This window comes from Falco biarmicus, chromosome 9, assembly GCF_023638135.1.
Source record: "Falco biarmicus isolate bFalBia1 chromosome 9, bFalBia1.pri, whole genome shotgun sequence".
Classification (NCBI taxonomy): domain Eukaryota; kingdom Metazoa; phylum Chordata; class Aves; order Falconiformes; family Falconidae; genus Falco; species Falco biarmicus.
In genome coordinates this window covers 41,035,367-41,060,027 of record NC_079296.1, presented here as the reverse complement: position 1 = coordinate 41,060,027, position 24,661 = coordinate 41,035,367, and the positions used below count along the sequence as shown (strand labels likewise).

At 39.7% G+C, this 24,661-nt stretch overlaps 1 protein-coding gene across 1 annotated transcript in view; it reads right to left on the bottom strand.

The window, feature by feature from the left end:
* FAM13C (family with sequence similarity 13 member C) overlaps positions 1-24,661 on the bottom strand; it is a 134,528-nt gene that overhangs the window by 41,214 nt on the left and 68,653 nt on the right. Inside the window, exons 7-9 of the mRNA XM_056352660.1 lie at positions 13,060-13,098; positions 8,054-8,110; positions 5,952-6,150 (exon numbers count right to left, since the gene is read on the bottom strand). Coding sequence (XP_056208635.1) covers positions 5,952-6,150; positions 8,054-8,110; positions 13,060-13,098 — 295 coding nt within the window. The remainder of the gene's footprint in view (positions 1-5,951; positions 6,151-8,053; positions 8,111-13,059; positions 13,099-24,661) is intronic.

Below are 24,661 nucleotides of genomic sequence, written 5' to 3'. Positions count from 1 at the left end.
TTACTTCCTTCTTAGTCTGTTCTGTCTTTACAGATTATGAATGAAGTTTGTTTAGAGATACATTTTATTTTAACAAAACTAAATTACACTTTTATAAAATTGCCAACTTCATAAAAAGTTTTAAATTTAAGAAAGCTGCCCAAATGCTCTCCTCTCAGGAGAAATAGTCAGTGCCTGCCTTTCAAAATTAATGATGAAGGACTAAAGAATTTTGTTTAAAAAAAATAAATAAAAGCAACTGGTAAAAGTAAATAAAAAGTTTGATCAATGGTATTTTACTTCCTCTCCATGATGACATTTTAACTATAGGATATTAGTTGCATAAGTGAATGTTAATTCCTCCTACTTAGTCTATAAGATGAATGTAAAAAGTGTTGAAATCCACCACTAGAAGGAGGCAGCTGTCACCATTGTGATGGAACCTGCTCAGGAGGAAGCAGCCATGTGCTAACTCCAACACAGGCACCCCTCCATGGGGTATGTCCGCAGCATTTGTAAAGTGTAGACCTGCCCTGGGGCCGAAAGTACTTTCCCTGCCAGTTAGAGACCCGTGCTAAATAACATCAAATTAGTTTGCTTTAGTTTCAGAGACTGCAGTAGAACTGACCCAGCAGAGGCTAATTGAGCTTTCCAACCATATTAACTACCTACAAGAGGCAAATTTCAAATCCAGACCTCCAAACCAGAGGATGTCTTTTTTTCAGATTAGATGTTATGGAGCTCTGGTGACATGAGGGCAAAAGGAATGGAATCTTCAATCAACAGACCAGCATTACTCTTGCTTATGTTATTCTTTGTTTCCTTCAGAGACCTTCTAGGACAGATGTCTCCCCTTATCCACATGCCTATTTAATATAGTTTAATACCGAATGAATGATACTTTATTCAAAAGTTGTAATAGCAATTTGGGTTACAAATGGACAGCAGTTTATTGCAGCTGTTCCAGTTTTTCCGTTGCTATCTTAACTTGGATGTGCTGAGATTTAGAAGTTGACCGTAAAAGCTGTTAATACAGGTAAAAAGAACATTTTCAGTGCTAGGTGAATGAGTGAAACAAGCACATTTCAATTTGAGCAAGCATATCTTATGGCTGAAGCCATTTCCATGTTGTACTATTTAAGTTAATCAAAGAATGTCAGCCCACTTAAGGTGCAAAACCAAACCTGCATTAAAGTAGTAAACTTGCTTCAGCAGAAGCCTCTTCCACAACAACCACCACTCCCCAATATCAGCAAAGAGAACATGGCAATTCAAGATGCTTTCTTCCAGATGAAAGGGAAAGCTGGGGACAAGAATATATGCTAGTAATAAGCGCTCACTGGCAGACTTGATGTGTGATGACTTGGAGTTTTTTTGGTTGTTCTTTCTTTTTTTTTTTTACCTTTTTTTTTGTTTGTTTGTTTTCTTTTTGTTGTTCATAAGTTATGTCATTAGGGTATTAAAGAGAAACTCGACACACACCCTTGATGGAACCTCAATTTCTTAAAAGCAATTAAATCCACTCCAGATGTGTCAAAGGCATCCAACAGTATAGTGCCGCCTTCTGTTGTATTTTTGTTTCTTCTTCACTACAGGGAGTGAAGCTTCTACAGTGAGGCTGCATCTGGTAAGCAGTCTGTAAAGAAGAAAATCTCCAGACATTGCTGAGAAGTCTCAGTGCTGCATAATCACTACCATGATATTTGCTTTGTACAAAAAATAATAGATGGGTTTGGAAGCAGCTAAAAATTACCATCATGGATACACATGTTGAGATAAATAAGCTTCTGTTTCACAAGCTATATTTAAAAAAAAAAAATAAATCTATTTCCCTCAAAAAAATCATGACATGTCATAACCCATCTCTGTCAGACCATCGGAATTACAGTGTTTGCACAGCAGCTTAATCTGCTCTTGAACTCCAGAAAGTGCTGAAGTCTTGAGCAGAAGTGCCTCCTACCCCTCCTGAAAATGCCGGTCACAATTAATGAACAGTGAATTGAACAGATCTGATCCATGATGGAAGGTGTGGTTTAAACAGAAACAGTATACCCAAAAACTGAAGTAGAACTTGCAGACTGCCTGACACATTTGTGTATTTGTGTAACTAATGTGCTAACATTGGCTCTGGTTTTTTGATTTCTATGCATCTAAAACTGCAATTTTAATGTCTAATTACTGGAAGTTCTTTGAAATCCATGCAATTTACCCATTTAATTTATACTCAAAATACAAAATTTCACACAGCATTTTTCAGCATTCCCATCGCTAGGCATTGATAGTCAAGCCACCTTTTCATTTATATAGTCATTTACCTTGGTAATACAACTTTAAAACTGAACTTTTACTGTCTCTACCTATTAGTTAGCAGATTCAGTGTCATTTTATAAGTATCACTTTATAAGTATGTCACATATCAATAAGGAATTTGAGGATGACTCATTTAATAATCTATATGCATAACTGCATCAAAGGTGAGTGACAGGAGAAAGGATTAGGCAAGGAAAGCAGACTTTCCCTTCCCCACCATCTGTTCTCACACTGACTCACTGGAGTATGTTCTGAGATTATGCTTCCTCAACTCTTGAAGTCAAATAAAGCCCAATTAATTTTATTTTCTATAGATTAACATTGTGGAATTGCTAAAGAAGCTCATGAAACCACAGGAAAGATGAAACCAAGTAGCTGGAGTAGAGCAGTGCGATGGCATCCCAGCAGCCTGCCTCTCTCCCCATACTTTGGAAAGGTTACAGCTGCCCCCGCATACCCAGCTCCTGCCCCCACAGAAATACCTGCATGTAACATCCAAGGGACGGCTTTACTCTGGTGACATTTTGTTGGCTGATAAGTGGTCAAATGAAGTCACTTGGTACCGTGCTTGTATTAGACTCGGTCCTGTTAATCATCACTGTACATCTAATAACCTTTTCTTTATGAAGACCTAGGATACACAACCACAGCACTACACTTGTGTCAAAAAAATCAGGAAACACACTTCAGCAGACCGAGAGGCCCAAGCTGATCACCTTTCCTCTACATGGACACAGTGGTCTCTTCTCCCTCGGTGACCTTCCTACATGGAAATCCCCTGGATTCTCACTAGCAGAAAGGCACACAAAATTGGTTCCCATCCAAACAGACTTTAATCTTTCCAACACATGCAGCAAACTTACTTATCTCCCAATAGCTTATCCTGATTTTAAAGGGACAGTTTTCTGAAAAAGCAGCTCATGGGTTTATAACACATAGGAGTGAGTAGCAAACATTTCCTCGGCTTATAAAGGCAACACCTTTAAAAGAGACTGTCACTGCAATATTGTCACCGTTCCTTTCTGATGCCACAGAGAAGTGAGGATGGCGAAGCAAGGAGACTGTTGAAAAAGCACTCTATCAATAAACTCCAGAAAATGAGGATGAACAGTTTAACGACCATGTGCAGTGCATCATGCTTTTCTTTCATAAACGCACATACTCAGATATTGCTGTTTGTCAGCTCAACAACAGCTGCTTGTAAGTACATCATTTATCTCATTGAGTGGCTTGGTGGCAAGGTGTTTCACAAAAGGAAGGTATATGCAGTTGCAGCGTTTCCAAGCATCAGCCTGGCCCACTTTTTCAGATAATAACCACCTGCCATATACATACAACAACAGCAACTAGAAACAACACAGCAGCACTTCGCTTTAAGCTTCAAAATGGAGAGAAGCAATTGCTACCAGTTCATAACTAGGGCTGCTAACACAGACAAGTGCAATAGGGTTAGAGAGGTCACAACACACCAAGGATCCCAGTGAGAATCCACACATGAAAACAAACCCCCACAGAGCTCTTCTGCAAGCAGAGCCTTGTTTTTCATAGACACCGTTAACAAAGCCAGGAGCCAGATCCTTGCCTCTTTAAGAACAAAAGCCCTTGAGGGAGCTGAAGACGCAGCAAGGCAAGAACTCACGGTCAAGGAGCATGCACATCCTTACTAATGAGAATGAAGGTTATGCAAAATGAAGGGCTGGTAGATGTTTTCTCCAAAACAGCTTCCTTCTGCAAATCATTCTAAAAGGAAAACTCTTTCCTCTACAGCAAGTACCACTGAACTCAGTGTAGATATAGGATATCGAAATCCTTTCACAGTGCTAGGACACAATTCCCTCTATGAATGAGCGGCGTTCCTGTTATGGAGGGATGTTTAGGTTGTATATTACACTCAAAGCTCTTCATTATCTCTCATCCCTCAAATATGCCTGTCAAATCAAAGGTGAAATAAAATGGTGCCTACACATCTTACCTCTTCCAGTATGCCAGAGGTGGGAGCAACGGGTAGGTGTGGGGGCCCAGGACCACTTTTGCCTTTCCCAATTCAAGCCCTTGAGTCATGTGAAAATTATATGCCTGACACTGTTTTTCCTTCCAGAGGCTGCATATCTAAGTCACACTGGTATTTTATGGCAGTCTAATTATATGCTCATAAAGTTTCCCATGAAAGAATATCAACATTTTCTGTTAACCACTTCAGACCACATAAAATACCATAGAGCAGCAAATCTGTGCTGTTAGCTTTTGTTGGGTGAGGGATACAGGCACAACATATGCAGTAAGCAGGCAGACAGAAAACTCAGAAGTTAACTGAAAGAGCAACAGATGATCTAGGAGACAGAACTTGTTTATGACTTCTTTTCTCGATATGCCCCCAAGTGCTCTTTATACGGCAAAGTTTCTTATCATTTTTATCTGCTGATAAACATGCACACCTCATCTCCCTCCATCATAATTAATATTTCTTAGTAAAACAGCACAGTTGCAAAAAAATCATCAGTTATTATTTCATCTCAGGAATAAACTCCAGGAAAAAATGCAAGAAGATTAGGGCAAAAGTTGACATTGAAATTCTGAAAGAGACTGTGATAATACTGTTGGGATGCCATTTGCTTTTACTTTTTCTTCTGGGATTCAAAAAGATATTCCTCGCTTAGAAGGTAAGAAATGCCATCCAAAATGATGAATTCCCATTCTAAATTTGGAAAAATGGACCAAGATAATTCCTAGTCTGTGATGGGTTCGAAGCACTTTAGAAAGTGCTCTGCAAATTTCTACCCCCAAACAAGAAAGGATGAGAGACAGAATATAGGCAAATACATCAAGGAAGAGATGTAAATACAGACATCTGTATTTACAGATGTCAGACCTTGTGCCTATTGCAGGCTGACAATCTACCAGTGTTAACATCAACTATCTTGGTTAGGAGAATATTTCTGGCTGAGGAGTTAAACCTGGACCAGAGCTCTATCCCTGACACTGCACGTAAGACATGACTTGGGAAGCACCGACCGAGAACAGAGGCACTTCCAGCAGCTGCTGGGAGGTCGTAACCCTGAAGTCTACATAGCAATGTACCTCCAAAAGGCAGCAGCAAAACCTTCTTCATTTCTAGTCTTCTTTTATAGCCTTTAGAAAAGTTACAGTTCTGCTCACCTCAGCTCAAGCCAGGAAGCCTGTGGGCAAGAGCACCAGCACCAGAATCTATATTGGAATAAATTTATTATTTAAAGATGAGAAAAAATAAAAGGTAAGATAAAGAGAAAATATGAAACCTGTCATTTGGCAGCCAAAATACCAGTAAGAGACCCTCGGTCATATAAACAAAACAGAAATAGTCAAATCAAGTTCTGCAATTACCAAGATTTTTATATTTGGTACAAGGAGTTACAGGAAATCTGAAGAGAGGTATTTGCGCACCTGCAGCTATGCTCCCCACTCTGACAGCAGGTGCAACACACCCCTCTCTGCAATTACCTGGCTGAAAGAAATTGTCTGTCATTATGGGAGGGTTCCAGGACTCCAGTTCCGTGAAAATCAAGTAGATTACTGTGGGGTCTGTCACATCACAGATTACCAGGGAGTCCCACCTTGCATTTCAAAAGGTATGTTTGCTCAGACATTGTGCCGTAAACCTACCCTTGGTAAATTTGGTTCGTTACCTGACTTTCCTCATGGCTTTTTTCATTTTCTAGCTTTGCAACGGGCTTAGGTTTTCTTAGCTTTAAGTTGCCCATTTCAGGCTTTACAGCGCAGTCAATTACAGCCTGCTGTTTGTACTGCTGAGTATCTTGCAAAGGCAGCTGCCTTTCCTCTAAGACAGCAGCGTTGTCCGGGCAATTTTCTTTGTTATCATCATCTCTGTAAGAAAATGAAATGGAAATGCATCAGGCAGGACTTCAGACACCTGTCAAAACATTATGAAGGAAGAACAGCAACAAGTTCTTAGCTATTCATGGCATTTTAATTTTACCAAGTTGACTAGTCTACATATCAAACACTGCATATGTTAGTAACAGGAATCTGAGAGGCTACTGTTTATTGTGAAGCCACAAGCTAAACTGCTGTTAGTATGATTACACGTTCAACCGTGGAGCTATTTAAGTAAGATTAGTTTTAAGGGCACTCTTTGGTTTCAGCCCTATAGTTCATATTCACAGAATCAAAGAATGGTTGGAGTTGGAAGGCACCTCTGGAGATCACCTAGTCCAACCCCCTGCTAAAGCACGTTCACTGAGAGCAGGTTGCACAGGATTGTGTCCAGGCCAGTTTTGAATATGTCCAGAGACAGAGATTCCTCTGGTCAGCCTGTTCCAAATAAAATCTGAAAGTGTTTCATGCAGAAGACCTTTCCCTGTCCAATGATCCACACTAGGTCATAATCTCACAAAAATGCCAAAACATACAATAATTCCTCCCTATAGTTACACTTCCCATCTCTATTTTTGAGGGATTTTGGACAAAGTGGGGATGATGGGCATACAAAAGAGGGTTTGAACAGCCAGACATGCACTTAGGTGGAAGGGACAAGCATCGTGTGCTCCCGGTTTGGAGTACAGGTCCTCCTGTGCATCTAGGTTTAAACAGACACTGTTGGTCATGAATGGTCAGGTGGCCACTGAATCTGGGACAGACATTTTCAGTCTCCACCTAGCCTACAGAGTGCAACCTGTTCTAAGACGACCTTGCTAGTCTTATCCACACCCAGACAATCCAACCTTAGACTGATCTAATACCTTCCACTGGGAGCGTCTCCCTGGCACCATTGAGAAAGCTACCGCAATGCAGAATGTGAGGCTGCCTGCTTAGTTGGCAGGATGAGCAGATCGGCATTACTGCTCCAAAATCCCTGGCGGTCGCTTAGTTTGCAGGTGGAATTTCAGATGTTAGCTTCAGCTGGTAAAATCCTGATTGTTAGCTGAGAGATGACCTCTCTCCTGGTGTGAAAATTCCACAACTGAGAGAGTAAAGGACTATTGAATTAAACGCTCCTGAGATTTTTTTAGAAAGCATAACTTGCTAATTCAACATTTTCTCCTAAGGATTCTGAGCTGCCAAACTCACTTTCCATCTGTGGCCCATCAGCATCCAGATGGATGCTCGCAGGGTGCCTGTGGAGTTAAACACCATTGCTGCCCATGCCTTCTGTAAGTGTGCTTCATGGTAGTTGTTATAGTTACAGAGTATGATGTTTTATAACCTACAGACATTTCAACAATGTGCAGAAATGTTGCTTATTTAAAGTTACCATTTAATTTAAAAGTCTTTCTGAAAGGTAAAGTTCCATCCTCTAGCAATCAACATACACTAACATAGCCATGAGAGACATATGCCTCAAGAATACTCCAGTTAAATTACAATTTGAATGATTATTTTTTTTCACAGAGACACTCATCAATGAGCGTATCCTTGTGCAGCTGCAAAACTCCACTTATTACTACTTTGTACCAGATGCTGTACAGTAAAATCCAATGTATTAGTATCAGAGCTGCATCTGAATGGAAGCAATATGATGCAAAGTTAAGAACACAGACCATAATATATTTGCTCATATAATGATAACAGTAATTAATGTTAATATTGTTTACACAAAAATATACAACACATACGCATTTCCCAGAAATACTAATAGCCTTAGCAGGTAATACCCCAGAAATTCTGCATTCCCTCGAGAATAAAGGTTTCTTTCTAATGGTTTAACAGAAGCACTCTGACAGCTTTACTGGTTGCCAATGGACTTCTGACAAAATTTGCAGTAGAATACCTGGGACTGGAACTGCCTGCTTGATCTTCATGTACAGAATCCGAATCCCCATCACACCTTGAAAAAGGATACAAAATAATTGCTGGTTTTCTGCCAGCTGCAGAAATTTAGCTTTTAATAACATGGCAGTACAACTCAAGGTATAAACACAGTTCTCCCTTTCATGCCTTAGTTGGGGTCATTTAATGCCGTTGCTGCTCCATGATAGTCTAAAATCTCAGAGGAAGAAGAGGATTTGAGATTTGACTGAGTGTGGAAGTGTACACAATTTCATATATAATTTTCAGCCAGATGGAAATAATGATGACAAAGAATTCAGATGTTACCATAAAAATTACAGGAAATTTACAAGAAAATCTGTATTTTAATTGCTTATAGTATGCTTCACATAAAAAAAAAAAGAAATAGAAACAATTAGGTAAGGATGTTTTTCTCCTAGACTCACAAAAGTATTAACTATAGTAGAGAAGTCATTCTTTGTGCAGCAAGAAGAATAATCCCCAAAGAAATTATAAAGTGATCATTAGTTTTAAAAAGTGAAGTAGCAGAATTTTTTACAATGCCTGAAGAACCATAATCAATTACAGCCCCTTAAGTTACAAACAACAGAATTGTCATAAAGCCGCCTAATCAAAAGAGAGGTCTGGATAAATACGCTAACCACTCAGTGTTGACATTATATTATGCAGCATGGCTGAATGTTGCGGAATGATGTAACTGCAAAGCCTATGAGCAGTCTTTCTTTAAACAAACATACATAAATATGCATACAATCCTAACAAATATGCGTACACTCTTTCTAGGTATTATTTCTTGGGAAAAGTCAGGGCCCTCTCCTCACCCGCTGTTCATACTCACAGGGCACAGACTCTAAGCAGGCCTGGATCACTTGAAGTTTGCTGGCAGAGGAATCTCTTCATTATGGGGAAAGCAGCCTGTGCTTCCGCTGACTTGTTAGTTTTCAGAAGAGCTGCCCCGCTTAGGACAGAGCACATTAAGTGATAAATTCATAGCTCTGTGTTGCAATTTGATGACAAGGTTTTTAATACATTCCTCTTTCCCACCAGTCTTCTGCTAGTATCTTTATCAAAAGCCAGACTGCAGCAGAAAATATTTAAAGGGACACTCAAGTGTTTACACTTCCTGAATACATCAGCATACAGATGAAAGCATTTGCTGCTTGCAACTGGAACATCTAACTACAGTTGCAGATCCCAACTAATCACACAATATTCCTGCAATGGGTACAGTCCTCCCCACAAGGCAAAGCGGAAGATGGGGGTTTATGTACAAAATGGATAAGTTCACTGTAGAAATCTCGTTGCCTTTGCATCTGGATGCCAGTCACACCTGCCTCTCTGGTCTATCACTAATTACCTAATGGTAAAGCGTCTGACACCAGGAAGGTGTGAGGATAAGGCAGAATGGGGTTTGAAGAAGGAAGCCCAGTACAAAAGAAACCAAGAACCTAGATGGAAAACATGATGAAAAGTTTCAGAGGGAGAAAAACATAGCAAGGAAATACACTGCGAAGAGACAGTGCCAAGGTCAGAGCTGGACGGACAGAGCTCCCAGCACAGACATGAAAGTAGCATAAGATACCACCAGGCGGGCTGTGCACCATGGGCCAAGCCACAGTCAACAACCACCAGGGACCTCCTAAAATGACAAACACTTCCTCCTGCATGTGCCACAGCAGTTCTGCTACCTGCTTCACCCACCCTCTCCTCACCCCAGTTGCCACACTTAGCAGCCTTCAGTCCTGGAAGACCATTTTGGTAACTGGGAACACTTTCTGGAGGGACAATTGATTATTAAGCACAGGTCCATCAGCCAAGTCTATGTGTGCATACCTGTGTGCATACTCAAACTTGGGAAGTGCCCTGGCACTTGCTTTCCCTTAGCTGGCTGTAATACGGTGATCTTGAGAAGCAGAGATCCTAACTTAGTATCCAGCAATTGATAAAAGTCATAAAACAAGACTGAACTTACAAACCACATAAGTGAGCATGACAAAATGTGTTTGAATAACCAGAGCAGAGTAGATAGGAAAGATAAGCAATAATGAATGAGAGAAGACCATGTCCATCAGGTAATAAAAAGATTGTAAGGAAGTTCAGAAGAAACACACTCTGAAATTGTTAATAGAATTTTATGTTGTTGTAAGAATATATATTAACCAAGAAAGCTCACTCACACAAGACAGTGCTTGAAGCTAAGACCATAGTGGGACCTTTAAAAAGATGAATTAATGATATAACGCAATATCCATCATTAAAGAACAGAGTGCTTTTTAACTGCACTTCTTTAAGAGATGCAGCTTATGTGTTCATGCCACTTGCATGCACATATCAACACAGACACACATGCACTCCTCTTCTCTCACCAGTAACTCATAAATCTTCTTGTCCAACTTTAGCTATAGTTAACAGATAAAGTTTGATAAATTTTGTGATAGCTTGCAGCCACATAGTAGAGAGAGTTCCCACCAACCCAAAAACTGCAGCAGCATCTCACTCATTCCTATAACATCAGCTAATATACCAGAACAGCTTCAAGTCATAAATCCATGTGGCTTGAGGCTTACAGGGGCAGGAAGTGTGTTTTTTGACAAAACCAGTGATGTGAATCCTTCTCCTTCTGCACCCAAACTACTGACTGATGGCTACATCTCTTAAAAGCAAGTGCATCCACTACTAATCTTATGGCATAGGTCAAAGTCAGGTCAGAGATGGGATCCCAGTCTAGATGGACTGCTGCTCTGACTTTTTATAGCACTGTCTCTTTATGTTGTTTTTTTTTTTTTTTTTTCCAAGGACCTCTGGTTTAATGGGATTAGCTTTTTAAATTTTCTTGTATTTTCACCTTGCCATAAAAGCCATTTCAGTACAACTTGAAAACTACTTCCTTTTGCTGACTTGACCTTTAAGATGTTCACATGAACAACTTCTAAACCAGGATGCACACATGGCTTGCTGGAAGCTTAGCGGCCCCAAGCACTTGCCTTGTCTAGGGAAATGTTCCTGAAAGTATTGGATCACTGATTTTATATCATTCAGGAAGCCCTGATTTTGCCTTTGCCAAAAATAAAGACAGAAATTGTCAAATGAGAATGTCTCAAGTTGCATCGCAAGCTGTCTCTTTATTCTGCTAAATAAAAGTAACCTATTTTCAGATATGTCCAGCACAAAGAACTAGTGCTGAAATCAGTAAGAATTGTGTATTCTCAGCAGTTCTCAAAAACAGGCTTTGGGGGGAGGTTCTAAAAAGGATTTAGGGAAATCAACGCTGGAAAACGAGTTTGTTCATTTGGACAATGCTTTTCAGATGTCTTTGTTCACTTGCCTTGTTTTCTAAAAGCATGTTTCTGCTTCTATGTTTGGAAAGATAAGATTAAAAATTAAAGCCCCTGAAACAGAACCAACAACAGCTTAAACGAGGGAGATTCACGCTTCAGGCATCGCCTGGCCAAGCCCCAGCTCTGCCATGCTGCTGCCTCTCAGCTCAGCACAGCACAGCACCCTCTACACCTCTCCCACTGTCCCTAGGGGCAGTGCTGGCACTATGCAGCCAGCTTTTATGCCTTCCTGGCCCTTGTCTTAATGATCACATGAAGCACCACTGAGAAAGGCCATCACCTTCATGTCCCAGAAACCTTAAGGGTGAGGCAAGCACAAGGGCTGCTCTAGGGGAATCTCTATGGGAAACAATGGATGTACTTAGGGACAGATAAAAGGGAAGGAGAAAAAAAAATACAAAAAAATGCACTCTCTGTAATCTGGTTATTTTTCTGTGAAGGGGGAGCATCCCAGAATTTTACAGACCACAATTCATTACTTAGTAGGGACACATTAAAATAATAATAAAAAAATACTTAATGATTTATTAGCTTCTGTTAAATCTTTTTTCCATATCTACCACAATCACAAAAAAAGCATGACTAAGTTAAAACGTTAAACAAAGCAAGTCAGTGTAAGCAAATAAAGCGAAGCAACGTAAGAGAAGGAAATTATTGGGTCCCTAGGAATTGTTACTTTTTGTGTAGTGGTTTTGACAACACTTAGGGATGGCTCAGACAATTACAACTTGGCCTGCTTTCAGAATGTATCCGGTCCCCACAACACTTAGGCAAACAGCTCACTGTCCACCTAGGGTTTTTTGAATTATAAGCATTTCAGCATTGTAAAACTCACCTAATACAGAAACAAATCTATAATTTCCTTCCTAAGAAACTGCTTGACATATTAATGCTGAAGAATCTTCCCTAAAAGCTTTCAAAACAATCAAAAGCATGCAAAATAATAATGTAAAGAACACCAAAACTGAAGCATTTTAGACTGAAATAAAACACAGACCATTTCCTTTGTAATAGTTTCTAAAGCCTTTGCCTTTCTGACTTTGTAATGTTCTACCTTGTCCTGGTCTGTTGTCTCTGTGAAACAACAAAAAAAATCAACATATATATCCTTAGGAACAGGATATATATGAAAGGCCTTCTGATGAGTTTATGCAATTGATTAAAAAGAAATGACATATTTGGTACTTCACCTGTCTAAATAATGTATAGGGTGGTGTTTTTTTCAAAATATTTGCAAATAATGTTTTTTCTAATAATACTTGCAGGAAGTACAGACCATGTGTTCTCAGGAAACTGACATACTTGTGTTTGTCAAGATCACCAGTACCAGAAATGAGCAGTATTTTCACAGGAGACTTATCCTACACCAAAAAAAAATCATGCATTTAAATATGTTTAACATGATCAAACACAAAGTCTCCTAGAAAGGTATTTCACTGCTAAATGGCCACAGAGCACGTAAAGGCAGCTGTTTCATGCAATCCCTCCCATACAGTCAATAATATACTTAGAGGATTACAGAAAACTGCATCAAAATATATGACAGATAGCTTGGGACTTCTCACATACTATTTACAGTTATTCTCTATGGTAACTAAACTCATCATTCTTAATTAAAAATAAGGACATCTTTAAAGTGTGCACTTACTCTGCTAAAGCTGTCGTGTTGAAGGAATTATCCTGAATGCTGAAACAGAAACAAGAAAACATCAGATAAGTCAGCAAGGCAGGCAGGCTTCCTGTATCCTTCTCAGTTGTAGGAAAACATGCACAAACATGGCATTGCAAGGCAAGTCTCTGTGTGTTAGCTGTACATGCACGACTGTACCTTCGGCTGCTCTGCACATGCTCATAATCAGAACCATAGGGATTAGTCCTACAACACTCACAAAGCCCATCCAGCAGCGCTTTGAATTAATACAGGGATGCAGGTAGTCTGTGAGGCTCAGAAAGGGATCATATTCTTTTATAACTGTAATGGTGCTGCTAATAAAGGCTTAGGTTTACAAACAAGTATTTGATATTCTGCCCTTTAAATGTTTGCTCTATGTAATTGGCTCATCAAACACAGTTGTTTTTATTACTTAAATAGGGTTGCTCGGCTAAGACCTCTGGAGGTTTTTTCTTCTTGTTTAGTGGTCTTTTACACACTCAGCTCATAGCCAAACCCCAGGGGAATTTATGAAAAAAATAATCCGGCAGAAAGGACAGTTCAAGTAGCAAAAGGTTAATAAGCTAACAACAAGAAATAGATGAAACGAGTCCTGTGAAGGCAATAGGCTGCTGTGCTCCTGCAACATTTCAGACCTGATGTAGTATGTTCAGTAGGGGTCAACTCAGGATACTACAAACTGCTGGTTTTGAGGCAGTGGTGGAATTCCCCCTCAAACAACACCTCTCAAATCTGGTAAATATAGTGCTGGATCCTCTTGAAATCTTATAGCAGCAGAAAAAAAAAATTTAAAAAATCTCACTGCTACATACCACAGCTGGGATTTTTTTGTTGGTTTTGTTTGTTTGTTTGGGTGGGAGAGGAGAAGGCAATGTAGACAACAGCATCTTACAAGCATTCCTGTTCGTGACAGTGGCACCTTGCAGAAGCACCAAGTGGAGCAGGGATACAGAGAGGTGTGGCGTTCGCGCTCCCACAGCAGCTTGTGCTGCTGCGTGGTGTTGACACACATTTCCCAGGCAGCAGCAGCCAGGAGCCACAGCCATGACAATTTCCCTTCTTTCACCAACAGCGCTGTGCATCTTACTTTCATGTCTTCCCAGCCCTCCTACCTACTTGCACACACTATTTTGCTCTTTTTCTTTCCCGTGTTTGTATATATTTATCTATTTATATAATGGCCCAAATTGCTTGGGGATCAGACTATCACAGCCAGCCTACAGGGACTTCTGCCCTACAAATTAGCAGGTTTTGTGAGAGCAGGGTGAATAGAAAAGCTGAACGTAATGGTTAGCATTTAAATCTTGCCTCAGATGTAAAATTTCTATTTTTACTCCTTCTGTTTCTGGTTTCTTGGATCTGACCATACAAATACAAATTTCTTTATTGTTTTTCTATTTGCAGGAGAGTACCTGAACAGAAGGTATGCTTTTAGCTGTTGTGGCAATCAAAAACTCAGTTTACATGCTCCAAAAAGTAGAGCCATTAAAAAAAATCTAATATGATTTTTAGTAAATATATTCCAGAATGCTTAAATGCTTGGATCTTGATTTTTAATGGTTGTTAAGTTTACAGCTAGCATTTCAAGTGTGTAATGGAGGAATCACAACTTTTTATCACAAAATCAGATTGATAAGCATCACAGCTTGGTTAGAGTAGAGCTTAAAGAGAGACTGGGTATTTATCCCCACACTACACCCACACAAGAGGAGCAGCAAACACAGAATGCTCTTGTAAACATGATTCCTCTGTTTCTACATGCAAAAGTTAAGGTCAAATTCTCTGCTAATTCATGCCCTATGCAAACATACCGCAGGGCTTTGTTGTTATTACTAGTAACAGAATATGGCTGAAGATCAGTTTGTAAAACAGCGATGCTTTGGACTGAGACCAAGTTTAAAATGTCATCACTTTTCCATTGTTTGTCTGAACTTCAGTGCCACACAGCTGTGACTAAATCTCTTCTAGGAAAGCACTTTTATTTCAGGTCAATCACAAATCCATTTGTTTTAAAGATGGTACTTGACCAGTCTTATTGGATAGTCTCTTCTTGTAAGGTTGTGAAATCATTCAACAAAACCCAAATTTCATGTAAAACAGACTAGTATTAGCAAATACACGAAAGTAAAGGCCAACTAAACCCAGGATTCTGTTTCAGAGCTAATCTCCCCATCAGATAGATGAAGCCATCCTGCTCCTGGGGGAACCTGAGAGAGGAAATACAGTAGACTCACAATAACTTTACTTCTTTTCCTCCCAGAAGGAACTAATTTCTCTCTAGGGGCAAAAGCTTATTTCGCCAACGATGTTGGCTTGGGCCTATCAGCTGACCCCACTCCCTTTCACCTGCTTCCTATCCACGTGCTCTGGGTGAGACTAGAGCAGAAAAAGTGCTCCTGACCTTACCCTGCCTTACAAAGGAGAGAAGATGCTTCAACCTGCATCTCTGTTTCCTTCTAAGTCCCAGGTGCAGGGAGAACATAATGCTGCTCTTACCTCCTTATTTTCAAGAATGACATTGAAGTCAATTAGGCTTGAATGCTATAAAACATCGCTTCAACATACTGAAATTCTCAGTGCCAGAAATATTTAATCAGCACATTCCAATGATGTGTCAGGTCTCTTATCATCCTGAAGTCCCAATGAAAATAATGTAACACCTGTATGTGAAGTAAGCTTTTGTCTTCACCACTGAGCAGCAGATACAGTTTTAAGGATTTTATATCTTGAAGTCATTAAAATATATCTTTCTGAAATTCTGAAAATAAAGGCTTTTAAATCAGTTTTTCCTTATTTATGCTGAACAGTTTAAGTGATTCATATTTTTGCAATATCATATCCATGGAAAGACACTTCCTCTGTTAGAAAGATTTCCATTTTATACCCAGTTTTGTTCTTACCCTCTTTTGCCAAATGTTGATCAAGCCAACATAAATATCACATGCCAGCTCTCAGCTGACAACAAAAATGTCAGAGAACTCCAAAGCAAACATCTACACGTATTTTGGAGATACTAGGATTCAGAAATATGTTGCTGTTCACTTCTGAATATTTGACTAATGTATTGCCTATTTATGGCTAAGAAATAGACTGGCATAGAACTTACATTCTTTATATGGTTTGTATTGTCAAGGGAATCACCACTAGGTCAGGAAGAAGATTCAAACAGGAGTCACTTAGTCCCCAGCTCAGTTTCACACATAGTAGAGACACAAGCTCAATACAAATGATACATTCATAAGCTCAGGACAGCATTAGTTGGCACTATAAACTTTTATCAGGCAGTGAATGCTTTACACAGTATGGTTCAGTTGCAGAAGACTGCAAAAGAATAAAGAGATGTAGTGAAACAAAAGTGGGCAGAAGTAGTTTTGCTTCAGGATAAAAGTAGCGTGCGCAACAATCAAGATCAAAAGGCCAGAAAAAAAGGAGGAATAGTGAAGCTTGCCAGGCTACAGTTGTCTACGGGGTCACAAAAATACACACACACCCTGCAGACTTTGTGTCAGCTTCTTTTCACCTGCAGAACAGAACCTTTGCCTCAATTTCCAGAATTTTCTCATTTCAGTAATTGACTGTGTTCTTAAGGGCATTTCTGACTCAGGTAAATGAAAAAGCCTTTCAGCCTTAACTACAGAATAATGAAGAATTTGTACTGGGAAATAAACTGTATGTTTACAGGGAGAACTACATATTTACAAAGAACTCTCTGAACTCTCTAAGGTTCTGGGAAATCTAGTATTTCTGCATTTAATACCTACTATCTAATGACACATTCCGTGCAATCCTATAGGGTGTGATTAGCATTTATTGCAAGTCTATTTTCTTAATTATTATTTGTAATTCCACAGAGAGCAAAGTGCTTGTGTTGAAATTGCTGCATCAGAGGCAATTACATTTTGCACTATAGTTGGCCACACAAGGGACTAAATGATGTGGAGAGAGGGAGAGATGCAGTATGACACACTGTGTGTGACTAGGCACCCAAGGTGACTCCCTCCAGCTCTGGGAAGAAGTTACTCATGTTCCACTACTCAAATAAAGGGAAAGTTGGAATGATCTCCCTGTTATTGACTCTCCGAATGAAGTCAAGTCATCCCTGCCAGAAGCAGCTGAGCTCAGAGACTCATAAAAGTATCCAGCAAATTTGTTTGCCTTGGAGTACATGTGCTCCTGCCAAGCAGCAATACCCTGAAGTGCTCCAACAGGCCTTCATCTCCCCCAGATCGTACCGAGATGCACTCACTCCTACCTGCATGCATACAGCATATGCTTTCATGGACAAAATACATTCAACTCCAACAAGGAGCAGACCAAACACTTTTATTTAAGCAGAAAACAAACAGGGATATGCAGTAACTCCTCTCTGCCTTCAGCGAGTCTGTTCTTTTTCAACACACAGGGCTTTCTTATGGGATAAGAGCAGGGATCATTCTGCAGCAAAATGTTAGCGCTGTGAATTGTTCCAGTGCCTCACCCTTTCTTCAGAAGTGATCCTGCAGGATACTTTTGCTATTTTCCAATCAGTAAGGCATAAACCAAGGAGCTGCCATGTGAGAGAGAAGTCACATGCCTCTCTCTTGTAGTGATACATACTGAATGCTACACTGCGGCTCAAAATATTCATGTGTTCACTGACTTACTTTCTTGATGTGCAGTCTGCCTTTTTATGGGTAACATTCTCAGAGACATCAGAAAACATCTTAACACAAATTAAACAAACGCAGCAAATACATATAGGAGCTGGCTGATGAGCACTCAATCCACTTTCTGTATCTTTGATATTCTCTGTGACCTAATTAGCACATGATCTGAGTGAATGGACCTGGGGGGAAAAAGCATTCAGCTGGTCTTGCTGTATGTCTTAAAATGCACAGACAAGCTCGTGCAGGAAGAGACTAGAGCTGAGCAGACAGTTGTCATAACCCAATCCAGGGCGATTCCATAAGGCATATGTATGTTGGGCTGGATAAAGCTTTTTGCAACTGCACAGACTTTCAGGTTTATATTTTCTAGAGATATTTCTGAGCAATCAAACTGCACATACTTCCTTACTCAAGCCTTCTGAGCAGTGGGCCCATGAACCCCCCAGACACTCTCATAGTACACCCAAGTTTGCACCAGGGTATGTACATCTACTCTTCAGCTCAAAAGGCACAGCCATACACCGGTCAGATCCCTGCTCTTTGAAAGGGAAAAATATCATGGAACTGCACAATTTTGTGTAGACTGGAAGTTTGGATTTGTGAACCACTTAGTCCCATCACTTAGGTTCCATTTCTGGAGCTCAGGCACACATATCTGAGCAAGCACTAACCCTGCCAATGGGGAAACCTCCCAAGCACACTGGTCATCATGGGGGCAGGGAGCCCACACTAAGCTCCCTGCTGTAAGGCTACACTGCCCTGGTGCCCTGGTTAATAGGTGTGCTGACCTGAGCAAGTGTGCTAAGCTGGAAATACAGAACTGTGCCTCTAGTTCTGTTATTAAAGGACAAGCTGCTTTATGAAGTCCCAGCATCTCTGCTGAAAATCTCTGCAGAGATCCCAAGAACCATTATCCAGCATGCATTAGGCTGCCTGATAAACACAACTGTACCAGTCAAACTGGTGCTAGTGACTGAGCCATTACAGGCACTAAAACTTCCTTGACTGCAGTCATCCACTGCAGATAATTTAATGCTGCCACAGATGACAAAACTATTTCCAGCAGGTTTGTGCCAGTCAGGCTAGACTCCACACATTAATTCGAAACCAGTTTTTCCTCTGAGCATTGCAAGATGGGGAAAAATACACACACATATGCACATAATTCTACTGAGGTGCCCAGAATGCTTCAATAGATCACTACACCTAAAAGTAAACATTCTTATTTAAGAAGCCTTGATCTTTACCACTACTTACTTAAGAAAACATCAGAGTTGCAAGAACAACTTCTCTGAATTAATTTATCTGCCTGATGTGGCTGCAAGCTCACCATGTTCCTTTTGCTTGTGATAGTAGGAAGAGAGCTAAATAAAGGCAAAGACACTGTTAAAAAAACTTCTTCCCTGAAGTAGCACATGTGTAGGGAATGTGTTTAGATAATGGGAACAATGGGGGGTTGTTTTTGTTTTGTTTTGGCGGTGGCTTTTTAAAACAGTGTTCCCTCTTTTTTGTCCAAGCTAATAGTGCAAGAATGCTGCAGGGTTGTGTTCCCCCTTTACACTCCCAGTTTGATTACTTTAAAGGCCTACCAAAACCAATGGAAAACATTAACAGTATTAATTAGTATTGCACACAGCAAAGTTATTAAGAGGAATTGGCATCTTGCAAACATCAAAATTAAGGAAAGCCAGAATTTGGAAGTTCCACGATTTGTGTTTCTTTATCTGAAGACAACCACAGAAAACTAGACAGCTCAGCCAGGAATAGATTTCACTGTCAAACATTCAGGAATTTCCTTTGTCTTTCTAAGAGTGCAGACCCTGCCGAACAATTTGAATCCGATCATATAGGTAGAGGCCAGACTGCCATTTATGAGCAAGAATGCCAAATTAAGGTTTAAATGTATAGGTTTCCCAGCATTTTCCAATACAAAATGAAATGGAAAGGTGAACTTGAGCTAAACCACATTCTCAGAAAGTCGAATATTTGAAAGTAAAGGGGAAACCAAGCAAAGAGCTGCTCATACATTCAAAAAACATTAATGCCTTTTTCCATTGGCTCTGTAGATGAGTGGAGCCAAACAATTTGGTTCTAGTTAAGCCCAGACATGAGAAAGACATATGCAAGACGTATGATTCTTGGCTGTTTCTCGGGGAGAAGACTGTTGCCATCTAGAGCAATGTTGATTATGCTGTATAATCTACTTGTTTTCTGAAAACAAGAGATAAACAAGAAAGCACATGCTTTATTCTCAGATTTCCCTTTGCAGGTTTACAAATTCCCTCACCACCTGGGAATCTGATGGTGTAACCTCTCCGCACATATACACACACACATGCATGCATGTATAAACATGTTTATGTTCCTTCCAAACTTCTATTCACAGAACCATAAACCTGAAAGACTTCAGTATTTGCCTTTTTCCGCATTTGTCTGTAGTTGTGTACTTATTTATGAGGTACTTTGCAAATCTTGCTCACTACCCTGCATGTAATTAGCAGACTAGTACATACTACTTTGCTTCACCTGAAGCTTTATCTTCCCAGTAGCACAGAAGCCAGAACAATATAAACCAAGATCTATACCGATATAGAAGTCACATAACAAAACCAATTTACAGCAAATGCTGCCTAATGTCAGAGTTTATTCTCAGTGACACGTAGGCAACACCTCTTTACCAGCATCATGGAAGAGCTCCATTATCAGCAATTCAAATCAGCAATTTCAAAGGGCACCCGGCCTCCTTCCCAGGCATTTACTGTGCAGCACCCAGCAGCCACTGATTAGTCCTGCTGATGCCTGAGGAACTATTCAGGTAACATTAAAAACAGATTCACTCTGAATCCCCTATAAGCCTCTTTCTGGTTTACAAAACCTGTGGGTGTGTATCCCCACACTGACTACAAGCAGAAAGCACCAACAAGCTGCTCTCAGACGGCTGGGCAGCTGTATGGGGGTTCCATGCAAAGCTATGCTAGTGTACACCACTTGAGGACATTGTCCACAATATTTCTAGCCCAGCAAGGCTGATCCCTTTGAGTTGATGTGCCTGAATACTTTTTGGGTATAAAGCCAGACAGAACCTTCATGTCTTGTATATTCCTTTTTCATATCTTGCTTCCTATTTTCTATTTTTGCTGCACTGCAGGTAACTGGTACAGACAGATTATGAAGCATTAACGTATAAACTAGACAGAGAAATTGTTGTCTAAACTGCCAAATTACCAAACTTTGATTTAGCGCTTAACTGTATGTTAAACAAATATGTGCACAAAGTCTAGGTCAATCTGACCCAACTTCTCAAGTCATTAAAACTGATGAATGAAAGGACCTCTAATCAAGGGAGTCAACTTTGTGAAACAAAGAACAGATCATGATAAGAACACCATTATCTAAATTATGCAGAAAGAAGTCTCCAAGTGAGAAAGTTCTGGCCAAGAAAAGACAAGCTGATAAGGTATTGCAGTCCACAGAAAATTAGTTGAAAGTAGGACAAAGGTAGTTGTGGTAATGGGGGATCATGACCTCCAACTCAACTAGCCCCCCTAAAAGTGGGCAAACCCCCGCTTTGGGAGCATGCACAGTTTGTAAAGAATACTTTAGTAGTGCTATATGAGGATGTGCGCTAATTTGCGTTAGAAGCAAGAAACTTGTAACCAATCCTGTGTGTGAATGAAAATGAGTTTGTAATGTCCTATGAATATGCAAGTACTCTACTGCATACAATGTGTACCTTCGAGTAACCTGGTGGGCATGTTAGGAGGAAAAATCCCCCACGCACCCAGCGCTGCAATAAACCAATGTCAGCTTTCTAAACTATCATTTAGTTTGGAGAGTTTCCTGGTTACCATTTTTGGTAACAATATGAAATGTCAAACTACACCATTATATGCCACTTCAACACAAATTACTTTCTATTTATGAATTTAGATCATATTCAGAGAATTCTGAATAACCGCTACTGTTTTTGCGACACCAAGAATGATTACTAAAATTCAGAAAAAGAATAGTAATAAATGCAGTTACAAAATTATAAACTGGAACTTAAGACTCCTGTAGCATAAGAAATAACCAGAACTACTTTTCACTTGGAAACAAGATAAAAATATAGGCAATAACACATAGATGTTTAAGAGTCCATGTAAATTTACACTGCATTACTCCAGACATTTCAAATCTCTGAAAAACTCAAGATAACTTTGCTTCTTGCATCTGAAAAGAACAAGGAATCTCCATTTGCACAGACCAGATACAACTGTACAAGACTCTGAATCCCACACAGAGCTTTTTAACCCCATTCACCGCAGTGAGTTTCTTTTTACATATGAATCTTGTTACTCCTTTGCTGAGTGTTTATTAATTTCAGAGGCTAGTAGGGTCAGAAAAGAAGTTGATGTCATTAAGTCAAAAATCATGTAGCGTGTTTATTTACATGTCCTTTTCTGAACTTGCTGCATGCATCACAAATATAAAACCAAGACAGATCCAGCTTCTCACAGGCCCCTCTGGAGCTCCCTCTGAGCCATAATAAAACCCTACCAAGAACTGCATTTAGTTAACATATTTCTGGCTATCAATTCAGCATAATATTTCTTCCCAGCCATCTTAACTCTGATAGAGAGGCAAAGCTGTCCACATGTCAAGCAATTTTGGACAGGGAAAAAAGAAAGAAAAGAATGTGGTGCACAAAAGGAATGAAACTGATATTAGAGGACATAATGGGAATAAAAAGGCACTAACAAAATCCTGAATAAATACACAGACAACGTAAGCAATCAATGACAATATAAAACACAGTTGTGATGGGCAGCTGGGGGAGGTCCCTTTACTTCTGGGCATTAGCTCTTCTATTTTTGTGGGGGTTTATGAAGTTCCAGTTGCTCATTCTCATTTCCACTATGAAAAATGCATGGTGATGCATCCCACCATTTTTATTTTTCAAGTTGTTTTTCTGAATTTCTATTCACTATAATGTATAGTCAATGACATATGAAACCTACTGATTCAGACCATTAACTTCTCCAATATCATGATCTATTCACATCAGAAAAGTCTCATCAGTTATGGCATACTCCCCTGCACTTGTATTTCACTGAAATGCTGTGAATAAGCCACTGAATATTAGCTGCCACAGTCAGTGGTCAACTCCTGTTCAGCTTCTACCTTGCTGTTTTAATTTCTTCTCATGGCAAGGAGTCCTCCTCTATCTGGATTCTATTTCTATCCAGGCTCATGATCTGTGCCAGCAGCCTACCACCTACTATTTTAACTTACCAGAAGGACAATGCATTGCTCCTCAGCACAGATTTAAGTTTGTTCTTCTGAAGTTTGCGAAAATGTTTAGCTCTTAATACATTTTGCCCTATTTTGTTTTCCCCAGTAAGCAAACTATTTTTCTTTTTTCTTTCAGATTGAGGGAAAGACAAAAGGAATTCTATTTCACCCAAATGTACATTCTCAGCAGATTATTTATATATATATATTCTTTCAACACAGCAAAACAGCTAGGACAGGACAAAGTTCTCTGTAGAAATTAAATAATACAATCTTGTTGCATAATATTTGGCTTTGTGGCATTAAACCAGAACCCTACAGAAAATACACATAAATGGCATGGAGAAGTCTTGCACATGTTTGATTTTACCTTTTCATTACCTAAAAGCATTTTCTTTTGTATAATGGCTGTTTGGGGAAGACATAAAACTGTGGCAGGCACAGGAACCTAATTTCTTTACAAAGCCAAGGAAATATCCATATAACCACACACCATCTGTACTCTTGGCTTTTTATTCTCTTGCTGTGCTGCATACTGCTTAAGTGTGTGTACTTTTATCCTGTGAGCTGGCTTGGTTCCCTGGCTGTGCAAGAAATATCCTGAGGTAGCATCGAGCTCAAGCATGTCTGCAGACATGCCCTGTACCAGGGCCCCTGGGGTTTCTTCATTTCTTAGGTAATGGAGTTTCTTGCCCCAAATACCAAGATATGAGTTCTGACACAGCCAGACTGCAGGTGATCTACCACCCATGGCACCATGGAAAGGTCCTTGTAACAGCTCATGATTTGTATGGGGTCAGGATTTGCAGCTCTTTCCAGCTCCTAAGGGGAGGTCCTTTTCCAAGGACCAGGACAAATCTCAGTTAATAAGACTTTGTGAAAGAGCTGTCTTTTCATTGTGACTTGGAATGTCTCATGGAGGTCTCCAGAACTAGTGCAGTAAACTGTTGTAGCACCACACAGAAGACAGCCGTTAGTCCTTTGGTTATAAAATGCATTCCATGTTCTCTTTTTCGGTTGGTTATTTGTTTTAATATGTTCTCATCTCTGGTTAGCAACAGCTTTTAAGGCTCAAATAGAATTCAAAAGCAAAAATATTCTCTGGAATGACCTTATGCAGCTTTACAACTGATGACACTGAACAAATGACTTCTCACATAAATTTGGTCCCAACAAAAACTACTTGTGACTCAAGTGTTTCCTGTATAGATCTGCTGAAAGGAAGCAGAAGCATATGGGAAAGACATTTGTGCAGGAAGCAGCTTTACTACTTTGCCATCTATTGCAATAATTTTGTTACAAAAGGGCAGTGAAAATTACTTTTCCCTTTTGAGGCATTTAAATCCTTTGTTATAAAGCACATCCGAGCACTCTTCATGACATTATCACATTTTCTAACTCAAATTGTCTATCCCTTGACTTCCTTGATAAACTAGAGAAGATTGGTTTTGGTTTTACATTATTCAGCAAAGTAGTAAAAGTAAGAAAGACATTTTCTAATTTGAATTCTAACAATATTTTTCATCTAGCAGTCATGCAGCACCAATCAGCAAGATACCAGTTATGGAAGAAAGTTTTACTTCTAGGTGAGCTATCCATTTTTGGAGAGTATTATTCTTTAAAAAAATTCTCAGAAGCAGAGCCAGTGAAAAATAATA